This window comes from Eurypyga helias, unplaced genomic scaffold (genome assembly GCF_000690775.1).
Source record: "Eurypyga helias isolate BGI_N326 unplaced genomic scaffold, ASM69077v1 scaffold5002, whole genome shotgun sequence".
NCBI lineage: Eukaryota > Metazoa > Chordata > Aves > Eurypygiformes > Eurypygidae > Eurypyga > Eurypyga helias.
In genome coordinates, this window is record NW_010233967.1 from 68,983 (window position 1) to 81,181 (window position 12,199).

Sequence of the window (12,199 nt, forward strand, 5' to 3'; positions counted from 1 at the left end):
TGGAAGAACAGATCAATGCTCTGCTCATAATGCCGTACTCCTCCCTCTTCCAGACCTACAGTTCAGCATCCAGCTTTCCAAACCCCTCTCCCTGCCTGGGCATGGTGTAGCCCACGAACCCTCATTTTGAACTCCCGCAGCTGGTACGTAAGCAACTCACTACAGAGCTTTGGAATCAGGACTCCTAAGACCACAACCAAGGCCCTTTCCCCACCTGTAATCCCATGCGCCCGGCAAAGCTGATCAGCGTAATCTGTGATCAATGGCACTGCTGCATCTGGCACAAGGGTTTAGCCCTTGAATGTACAGGGAAAATAAGACGGAAAACGAGCTAATTGGAATAACCACAGAATGGTTTGGGTTGGAAGGGACCTTAAAGCTCATCTAGTTCCAACCCCTTACCATGGGCAGGGACACCTTGCACTAGACCAGGTAGTACCAGAGGCAGAGGTAGGGATGGAAGAGAAGGGACCCCAAATTAGTGTAAGAGTGCATGAAAGCTTACCAACTCCAAAACCAGAAGCCTCTCCTCCTCATACATTTACAAAACATCTTTTTGTGGATCAGAACTAGGGCAGCTGTATTGTAATGAAATATCTATCAATGAACCTCAGAACTTCCCTTTAAATTGAGATGAGGCACAAAATCCATGGGCCTGTTGGAAACCACAACTATGTTTCTTCAGGTGAAACCTCCCTTTTCGCTTTCTCTAAGAAGGTTACATATCATAGTGAAAAAAATACCAAGGATGAGTGTGAATAAAATCACATTTTGGTAAAAATAGTAAGATATTGCATCTAACTTTTAAGCTACATAATTATGTTCCAGAAAAATCCCGTTCCACAAGCTTGGTGACCTTGTTAATTCTGGTATTATGCAAATCACTACCTTAGCCTTCAGCAAAAGCAGCTGGATAATTAGGCTAACTCCCCTCATTCACACTGAAGGTCTTGACAAAAATAACGTTGTAAGAAGTATACACTAAATGCACTTGATCTTCGATCACTGTATCTTGTCCATTTTTAACTTACTCAAAGCTAGCAAGAATGAAAAGTCATCATAAACATCCTGCTTGTTCCAATTAACGGAACAGTTTGCTTCTACAGGATGAAATTCAAGTTGATATTTGAATTCTAACTGTGTTTTTCCATCCAGTAACTCTGAGGAATCAAGACGAACACTGACATTTCTAGCAATTTTGATTTTCACAAGCAGAAATTATTTTACTGTAAGAGCACTGGGGAGTTGACAGTAGAATGAAGACTCTTTCCTAGCATCTCTGGGGAGGACGCCTAGCTAAACACATCTGGCATCAGACAGGCAGAGATAAAAGTTTCACAAGCAGTACTTTGCAAAAGCACAAACTTTATTGCTAGAGGACTCTCCTGGGCAACCCACCTGCAGAGCAGTTGCCCTGTTGCCTCTTTCATCTCATCTGTAGAAGAAATGATGTCTTAACATCAAACTCAATGGCTTCTAAAGACTTTTGCAAATGTCTCGGCAAACTCTTATTTGAAACAGCTATTAGACACTGACAGCTAATTACCTTTGCAAGAAGGTGGCTCATGAAATTCATCTCCCAAAATAAAAATTCAGACAAAACAACTTCAGTTCTAAACTAGGTTTATATATGAGGTAAGTTATACCAGTTCACCAGCTGAACCTTTCAAAAGTATTCACTTCCAAGTTTTAATGGCAAACTGAAAAGTAAAACCGAAGGAGTTAAAATAGCATGGCAACAATTCCCTCATCACAGCTTTACTTGCATCGCTACCCAGTTACGTATCATGCCTCCAAACATCCACAGTCTGCAGGAGATGGCGTATCACATTAAAGAGCTTTGCAGAGAGGGGAAGAGGGAGGCCAAAGAGGAAACTTCAGGCTCTTTGTACACTATTGAACCCTTCTGCAGATGTTGAACTGGACCTAGAAATACGAAAGAACAAAAGGCAACAACTGGGTTCAAAGCACTAAAAGAAGGGAAAAGGGGTATGACAAGGCAGAAAATAAACAGGCATGGGAAACTCCCTGTCTGACTCTAGGCGAACCTCTAGGTCCATCCAGCCCTGCTCTGGTCCCTCTCTGCTGTCTCCTCCGCTCCTGGCATCCTGCTCTGCCCAAAGACCAGGACCAACCACCTAGTCTCCTTCCCTTATTTTCTCCTCCACACCCAGCTCTTCAGTCCATGTCCTCCAACCCTGCCTCTGGTTTCCAGACCCTCTCTATGGATTCAAGCCCTACTGACCTTATGTACATGTGTCTCCACTGCGATGTGCTTATCACCCACACTTGGACAGGGCCCCTACCAAAACAAGGGATGGTTTTGCTGAGGATAGCAGTATTTCTTAGTTCCCCTTGCCTGCCCTAAAGGAGAGGCAGCTTCAAGAGTTTCCTAGTTAGACAGGCAATCTGTAAGAACAGGCAAGATCTTCCCTGGCATGTTGTTCAGCCACTTATTAATGTATGCAAGGAGCAGTGTGCTGGAAATGGCTTCTCCTTCCCAGTCAGTGCTGCCATACACCGTGGCAGAGAGGTGTCATGGTGTGCAGCACCTTCCCCCAAAGCAGGTAACCCCTTGATTTCACCATCACTAGGGTACCTCGTGCTCCTCAGTCTCCTCAAGCAAAGCTGGAAAAGCTTTGCTAATGTGCACCTAGCTTATGTACAGCTCCACAATAACAGTCCCATTAATTCCAGATTTCTTTAAACAGAACTTTAGATGCAGTTATTTCTCACTGAACTGTCTTATTAAGCATCCAGTCCTTACCCAGGTCATAGGTCAATTTTATCATCCTTTTCTGTCATACCACATCCCAGGCCATATTACCCGATGCACACATTTTTGTCTTCAAGACCTGAAGCTACCTAAGTGTTCACACCTTCCGAATCAGTGAAACTGAACAAGGGTCTACCTCATCTAATTTATTACTCAGAATAAGATATTAGAAAATGGTGAGTTAAAAAAAAAGTAACAGGCACATGCATGTAGGCAAATAGATGCAAATACATGCATTCGGCTTGACCATCTTCCACTGTTCTATAGACTTTTCCTCTACTGCAGGAAGTAAATTTCAGCTATAAATTTCCACTTGGAGAAAATGAAACAATTTTAAGGGCATTGTTATTACTTTCCATTAAAGGAAGCACGCAACAGCAGCAAGAAAACCCAAAGCACAGAAGACACTTGTTAACACTTGCCACTGGTATTTTCATTGAGGCAGTTTCGTTTCCTGGCTAGTATTCAGATTCATTGAATTTTTAATAAGAGACATGCTTATTTAGACACTACGACAAGACTGGTAAGCAGAACACCTACGTGTCATTAGCTACAGCTTTTATTTCTCACAAAAAGAGTCGCTTCTAAGCAGCAGTCAGGAGATGCTTCAAAGCACTCCAGCTCACCTAATGAAGCTGATCCCGCCTGTCAGTCACAGCCCAAATTAACATCCATTACCTAAGTGCCACGCAGCACGGTTCTAATCAAAGCAGGCAGTGAAAGAAGCAGAAGCCAGGTATGAAACAGCCTCGTGGCAGTCACCAAACCCAACACTGGGAGCAGGGGCGGCAGGTGAAGCACAGCCATCAGAGGAAGGCTGGGAGGCTGTGCAGCACCCAGCTCCAGCAGACAGCAACGCGATGATGCATAGAATCACAGAATGGTTTGCAACGGAAGGCACCTTAAAGACCATCTAGTTCATCCCCTGCACACTGAGACTCCCTGCTTTGCTATCAGCATCACTTACTTAAATTCGGTTCTACTAGCTGAGCCAGCAGAGGCAATGTCTGTTTAAGCACGCTAATTAGAAAAGATGAAAGCCAGCTACCAAGGACGATGGATATAACCACAAAGAGCAGTTGGCCAAAGGTCCTCGGATCCGGTTCCCCTAACAGACAGAAACCTCAGGAAGCCAAGTTTCATTGACACACCCAAGTAACTGGCCACTGAAGAGAAAGAGAGGTTCAATTCAGGGGCATCACAGAGAAATCGTGTTTCCATAATAGCAGCCCTGATGGAGGGGAAAAGTTTCCATGCAAGACAGCAGCAACCTAATGAGCAGAAATTATTTCATTATTTGTCTGCCTGACAAGATGGCCAGATTTACTTTTGAACAGATAGGTACCTCCACAGGAGCAAGAAAGGGGAACGACTGTGCTGGGTGTTTCCACCACAAACCAACCATCCACATTTCCAACAGTACCGGAGAGGGCTGCGTGGTGGCTCACCGCCCGGAGTGAAGAAGAAAAGCTCTCACAACGCATCCGAACGTGGTCTTGCCCAGTGCTGGAGATGAACCAGCAGTAAGAGTTCATGCAGACACCAGTGAGGCAGGAAAGATGTTTTGGAGTTACAACTCAAACTGTTTAGAAAGGAAGCTGAAGACCAGCACCTTCAGGGTAATAACTATTCCTGCTTAAAGACATGGAATTACACCAGGAGATGGAGGCGTGTGCTTGAGAAAACCGTGGAACAAAAAGATGTTTCCAGTTAACTGAAACTTGTAAGGTTTTGGAAGAATAAGCAACGGCACAGTAAGCAACAGAGCATCTACAAGTGTGAGGAAGCAAAATTAACAGCCATGGCAGCCACTATCCCCCAGCTGCTTCACACCAGGCGGATGCCAGTCTTGTCTTCTGTTTTGGAGATACCACTTCGGAATGCCTCCTCCCCTTCCCCCCAAGTGAAGCACAATTTCCCTTTACAATGCAGTCATCTTTCCCTTTCAGAGAGGCTCCCCATTCGCTCTATATTCTTTTTATCTCCTCCTCCCACCCCCCTTTTGCTGAAGCTGACGTTCCCACAGTAATGCCCAGGAGATGATGGAGAAGAGGGACTTGTACTACAGGCAAGAGCCTGGAACACCCACATGGGACTGTCTCCCATTCCAATCTTATATCTCAAGCTCTCCAGAGGGAATTCCAGCAGAAATACACTAACGTAGGAAGGATGAAGTAGCACCTGCACATATTCAGAGCAGGTCGCTCAGCTAATACACAACAACAATCTCCCACTCAGCACAACACATCAAACGCCAGGGAACTGGGTGGGATTTTGTGGTTGCTCTCCTTGCTCAGACAGTCACAAGGAATTGGTCAGGATGCAGTTACTAACACCAGGTTTAAGCAAAGTGGAAAAACTCTAAATGAGGAGTACCAGCCAACTTTTTTAACTATCTGGAGGCTTGTTTACGACAAGCCTTTGTCAAACCCCTCAGCTGTTAAACTAACTAATTCATATTTGCCATCACCACACCCTTCTGCAAATATTCTGCGGTGTTTTGCAATGTGATTCTTTGGGGCAGCCTTCCAGCTTACGTAAACCTGTTTACATTGAGGAATAAACTGTGGCTTGAAAGTCAGCCCATTTGTTTTCAAGAAGAACAACATGAGAAAAAGGAGTAATACCTTACAAGCTTTTTAACATCTGGGGGGTTTAACGACCCAAACAAAGGAAACCCATAAGTAAAAACTGGAGCAGAAGAAACTACAAGCCAAATCACACCAAAGTTCATGCAGAAATACAGAACCTTTTATTAGAAACAGTTAGAGTTGGGGCAAAGCAGACAAGAAAAAACCTCCCTTGATTTCAGCTATAATTCCTTAATCACATAATTCCTGGGCATCTGTAGGTACTTCACTTTCACCAGACATGCCAGCTACTAGAACGCTTCTCTGCTAACAAAAACTCTGATGGCTAAAGTCTCTCTGTATCATATGGCTCACAACCAATACTACCACTAACGATACTCATGGTGCTTTAAAGTTTCAAACTGCCTTAATAAAGCCCTTACTGATAAAAATGCTGATGCAACAGGAAATATCATCTCTTGGGAACATATAAATGAGTGAAGGACACTGACTGATCAGCATTTCTGTTTTAGGCCTCACAGAGCTCCTTAGAGATCTATGAAAGAACAAGGTGAAATCACTTCTTGTCCTTATTTAAAAAATATCTGAAGAACCATGTTTTTTAATTAATTTTTAAAAAAGTGATCATCTTGTTTCCTTTAAAATTATTTAATCTTATTTATTCTCCAACTTAAATCTAGGAGACCATTAGTAATGGAAGCGGAGGATGTCTCCGTATGTGTTAATCTGTCTCAGATGAAAGCACTATGAAAAACTGGCTAAACTGATGCCATCAAATGACCGTGGACCTCATGATACTCAGGCAAGATTGTGCTGTATTAAAAAGAAGCTGCATGCTCAGGTTACTTGATATTTATAAAATCCAACATTTAGCATAACTTTCAACGCAAGAAAATGACCTGTGATTTGCTGTCATACAGGGGGTTTGGGGTTTTTGCCTTTTTTTTTTTTTTAAATCTGGAATATTAGAAATACTTTGTTAATGACAATCGATTCTGGGATTTTTCTTCTCACTAGTTACACTATCACTCTATGAAAAAGCACACTGGAGACATGCAAGTCTCCAGATTTAATCTACCACAGGAAAACTCCAAGACAGCAAGCCTGTGCTAGCTCTCAAGAAAAGAGGAACAGCACATGGTAACTGCTTTTTCTTTTTTTTTTCTTTTGACAGTAATAAAATGAATCTAGAAAGAAAAAGTTCCTTTAACCATCCAGAGTTTCCTCAAATTCAACAGAAAAATGATGAACAACACCGGCTGCAAGGGGGGAAAAAAAAAAAAAAAGGGAGAGGAGCGGGCAGTATTTGCTCCCCATGAGGACAGCACCCTCCAAGATGCAAGTTACCCACTTTCACTGTAAACAATCCTCATTTTATCACATTATTTCCGAATCTTTTTACACCCAAGCTCTATTCACATACAAAATGTGTTTTTGCAAGGCGTGTGATGTTACCCATCACTCAGAAGCTTCACCTAGCAGCATGCCAGGTTGCCTACGGATATAATTAATTATTTCCTCAGAGTTCTATCTGCAATTTGGGTGCAGAGGTTGACTAAGCAAACTACTGACTGTGACTGTCAAGGCTTGCTACTATTTTTGCACAGTGCATTTGGCTGAATTAGTGAATGATAGCAACTTTTGATCAGTGTTTCCCCGTAACTACACAGTTTTACGGTTCCTTAGTGAAATCTAACATTTCTGCTAACTCTTTATAACTGCAGGTTTAGATTTTTAGAATGCAAACCAGAGTCTACAGGAACGTGTCTCCTGAATATCAACATGTTTTACTTAATTTTACTGTTAATTGAAAACATGCTTTGCAGCCACTTCTGCCTTTTTCTATTCACCAAGCCCTCTGTGGGGTTATCTAACACCATCTGTATAATGGTTTGGTTCCCCACTGATACAACTACACAGTGCAACAGAAATTTAATCCAATCCGTTTTGCGTGGCACTGAAAGAGCAGGCGTTCTCATATGATTAGTTTTTACGTGACAGCTGATGAGGTATGTAACATGGAAAGCACAACGATTCTCCTCACCATTTAAGCCATCTCTTCCCACTGCTGCTTCCTGACCTGCCACCACTTTTTCCTTCTTTACAAGTACCAAATCAACGTGTAGCTTTATCTCGAGTTCTCTAATCATTTCATATTTCATAAGCTCAGCGTAATCAAAACCTTTCATTTCAAACAATCTTCCCATAACTCCTTTTTCTACTTTCCTGCCTCTCACCAAGAATTCCACCTCAGTACTTTCACTGCCCACCCTACACTTTGTTAAAAACCTTACCCATCAGCAGAACTGCACTACCAGCTAAAGTTTCCTAACAAAGGAGTAAAGCTAGATATGGATGCGCTATAAGGAAGACATCAGGTTTTTTGAAATTGAAGAAAGTGCTGAAGAACGTGAGGTAAAATTAACTGGTCATCAGTCTTTACCTCACAGGCCAACGGTGAAAATACAACGATGCCTATACTGGGAAAGGAATTGATGACCAGATCAGCTTTACAAAGACACAAGTTACTGGTCCTGGGGATGGTCAAATCACAAACTTGGAGATCTTCAAATCTAAAATACTAGTATCCATCAGTCTGAAAAAAACCTGATGGATAATGGGAAACTTAACTAATCCTATCAGGAATGCTACTGAGCAAAGGACGTTAAAAAAAAAAATCCTGCGATCAAATTGTTAATGATAAAAAATGACTGCAGGCTCAAAGCCACTGGGACTCCCACACATTAATCTGAGCCACGCTGAAGCTGTACCAATTACCAAAATCCCAAGCTAGAACTAGGTTAATGGAACATATGTCAGGAAACTGAAGTAAGTAGTTAGCTTAAGGGTTTAAGCAAACTTTGTCTTTTTGCCAGAGCATCATTCTTTGTGCTCAGAGGCAGACAGCCCGCTCACTCTCTTTTTAGCATATTAAAGCTAGATCCCTGTCATCTTAAGGCAAAGCTAGGCAGAAGTGGTAGACAAATCAGGCAATCTGGTGTTTCTTAGAAAATGTATCAAGCAAGTAGGACACACCATAGGATCAGCTAATTTTCAACCACTCTGTAAGATGATTATGGAAAAGATGGATGAACAAGGAGAAATTTTTAAGCAGCTGGAAATCTAAAGGGACCTAGGATTTTAAATTGAACCTAATATCAGATCACAGACAAACTAGGAGACCACTGAGTTGCACTGCCATCTCCTTAGGACGTGCTTTCTTATAATTACTGTCCAGGATGTTAAGGTGTTAACCTAGATTATACGAAGTCACTTCTCCTGAACACCTCAGGTTTGAAGGAGAAGCTTTAGTGAAAACAATCCTAAAAAATGCCATTAACATGTTTTTCTTACTATTTTTTTTTTTATTCTAAGTCTGTCTAACAAGTCAATTGTGTAGTCTCATACACTGCTTCAGCTGAATGCATTCCTGAATGAGCAGGTTACCAAAATTGGACGTTATGAAACACCTTTGGAAATTATACACGTATCACATCAGGCTTCTAGAGCAGACAACTGAATTTAATCAGTCGAACACCCCTGGAAACCTTGCACAGGAGTCAGTGTTGCTACGAAGAACCCAAGAGTTAGACTATGACCAGGTCCAGCAGTATTCATGCAGAAAAGGGGTAAAAAAAGTGCTTTACATTGCATCCTAACTTTGAAACTTACATTAAAAAAAAAAAGTATGAAAGACGACATGCTGTACCTTCCTAAGCTACACTTGGAGAACTCAGCAAACAGCCTTTCAGTTTAAGTGTTGAGGTGGGGAATAAATAAATCACTGTCAATAGAAAGGAGAGAAGGCAGAGTAAATCAACGGTTATGAGAGATGAAAACAAGACACAAAAATCCAAAGACATGACTTTTGAGTAGAGAGAGTTAATTGACGAAACAGTTCTTACAACTGTTAATCCTCAGCCAAAATCCCTAATTATCTTGGGCTCAAAATCTTTAACTAAGCAGGGTTGGAGGACAGGGTATTTTGAACTGAAAAGTGAGACAGTCCTTTAGGGAAAAACGTTGTAAGGAGGAGAAGGTGTAGCAGGTGAAGCTAGAGCTTGCTGCTCACTGCAATGCTTACCAAAAAAATTCAAACTGCTGCTATTCAAGGCATATGTCATTTTGTAGAGATGAATTAGGTCCTGTGGTCTGCAGAGTATTATAAATTTGCTGAGGGAAAAGCTACAGCTGTTATTAAAAAAGACCCACAAAGCAACAAACCTGTGGTAAGAAACCCCATGATGAACCACCAGATCACGTTCTAACCGTTCAACGCCAAATACATACCATAAGGGTTTCTCTAAACACCACAACCCTGCAGTCAGCAGAACTCATGAGTGTAAAACTTAGGTCTACCCTGCTAAGAAAAGCCGCAGAGGTCACGGCATCATGATTGCAAAAGCAGAAGAAACTATCGTCTAGTTCAACCATTTGCACAAAACTGGCTGGAGATGCCCATTCCTCCTTCAAATAGATAGCTTATATAAACAGAATCAAAACAGGACCAAAATCACAGCAAGAACCCCTCTGTTCTGTGATGTGAAAGCCTATCTTCAGCCCTGTAAAGTAATACCAACAATTCTTTTTCTCTCATCTCTCTACAGTGTCTCATTACTGGTGTCACTTATCTCAGCTGTCTTCTCATTCTCCCTTATCTCAACCAGAACCTATGGAAGAATTGGCCTAGGATTATCATACAAGACCAAAGATCAGTGGCAGCACAACAGCTTTAATCCTGGGTGGTTTAAGTGTCCTGGTACAAAAACAAATTTTAAGAGCTGAGCATTTAGCTTGTGTCCATTGAAGATAAAGTCTGGTAATAACCAGCTTAAGAAGTAATCATTTATAAGTTAGTATTTTGAAGAAACAGGGGGTGGGAAAGAGGATGGGGAGGCAGAGTATGGTCAAAAAAGCACACCAAAGAATGAGTGATGGCTAGCCAGTGTTTTCATTTAATGAAACTGGCCAACTTACTTTCAGGAATAGCTTTACTCATTTTTAAAGTTATGCTAAAGTCCTGGGCACAGTTCTCAAACTAAAGATTGCTGAAAAAAACGTTACTGTTTAACACTGCACATAAATAAAATTAAAAAAAAAAATCAGATTTGTGTCTCGTTATGTACTTCTCTAAAACAGCCACTCTCCACTACTGGTTAGATGCCACGTCACTCAAAACACTATTAATTCATCTGTTCTATTTAGTGAGAACTTCTCCATTACACACTTCCACAGATTTGGTGCAAAAGGTGTGACTTACATGCAGTCTCTTACCTTGAATTAGCGGTATGTACCGTGCTAACAGCTTTGCCCTTTTCTTTTCATATCCTTTCTGAGTGATGTCTCCTAAAGAAACAAAGAATAAGTTCATTATTGCTTTGAACAGTTTTTAAATAAGCCTTCTCATTTCCACGACACCTACGATGAAACTCGCTAACTTGGAGCCAGACACATTAGCGACCAAGAACTGGACATGGCAGAGAAATTCATGGCTACACACATACCACCCACGCAGCGCTGCCCGTGCACGTATGAAAATGAGCGTCTTGGAAGTCTACAGCAGAGGAATAGTGGTTTTGCCTGCAGCACCTGTGCTGAACCTGGTTCTGGCGATGCAGAACGTGGCACAAAAGATCTGCAGCGCAGCGGAAGCCAAGGAAGCCGGCAAGGGTGGCTATGCATCCTCCTGGGGCATCCCAAATGCTCAGCACACCAGGGCTTGAGAGACCACCCTCCAGCACATCCCCCCAGTCCCTCTCGCACCCTGTGTCTCTGCACCGCGCGGCACATCAGACTCCACTTCCCAGTTCTGGGAGGTGATAACCTCCTGGTAGCACTAGGGTTTTTCCACAGCTGTCACCCGATATCCTGGTTCAAACCTACACTGCAGACTCCACTGGTAAAGTGTGACGTGGGTTTTCACACAGACTAGAGCCAAAGGAGAGCTTCTGTAGAAACCCGAAGCAAGGTTTTGAGACATTTCAGAACCTGCACTTCCATGACTCTACCAACAGAACAAGGCAGCTTCATGCAAAACCAGCAGCAAGCTTAGTATAAAAATCCCAAACCCCACCAGAATTTTACAAGCTTTGTCCATTTTCTTGATCTCAGCATAGACATGAAAACAGTGATCTCAAAACCTTAAAACCACTCCCACCTCCCAGAATTCACATTTGCTTAAAGACGGTGAGATAATACGCAGTTCCACTAACCAAGTGGACTTTTATCCCTCCGTACCCAGCAAATGCATCACAACAGCATGAAACAGAACCAAGATTGAAGAGGTTTTTAATATCTGATGATGTTTTTGAAAACATACTCAAGTGGAGAGTGAATTTTAGAAATATAGACAGATAATTATCTTGACTTTAAATAGGGCACAAAGTAAAATTTTACATTTACATCTTTCTTCAAGCACATTCTTCCAGGAGCATATTGGTGAAAGAGTAAAAAAGAAAAAAAAAAAAGAAGAGGCATGGATTACATATATATGGAGAATTCCATCTGCCTTCTGACAAACCTGAACCTTTTTCTCCATCCTATTCACAGAAGGAATCAAAACAATGCCTGGAAACAACAAGAGGACTTGGGTGAGTCTTAGCACACTCGGTGCTTGAATGGATTCAGGTCTTGCTTTGACACAACTCCAAGAATACTACCCCGTGCTGCTTCTAAGGTCTCTCTGACCTCAGGCGTACAGTAAGAGCTGACATGTCCCACACCTGGGACTTTGCTGGGTCCTTTACCAGAGTTTCCTGCAGGTGACCAGCAGAATCAAGAGTCATGAGGGCAATAGAGAGAAAGACAGAGCATGATTTACATGGGATTCATT

The 12,199-nt window shown here is 42.1% G+C and overlaps 1 protein-coding gene across 1 annotated transcript in view; it reads right to left on the reverse strand.

Moving 5' to 3' along the window:
* DIP2A (DIP2 disco-interacting protein 2 homolog A (Drosophila)) overlaps nt 1-10,713 on the reverse strand; it is a gene marked incomplete at its 5' end in the record, with an annotated part of 77,789 nt that extends 67,076 nt beyond the window's left edge. Inside the window, one exon of the mRNA XM_010161878.1 lies at nt 10,642-10,713. Within this exon, the coding sequence (XP_010160180.1) occupies nt 10,642-10,713 (72 nt within the window). The remainder of the gene's footprint in view (nt 1-10,641) is intronic.
* Nucleotides 10,714-12,199: the final 1,486 nt, after the last annotated feature.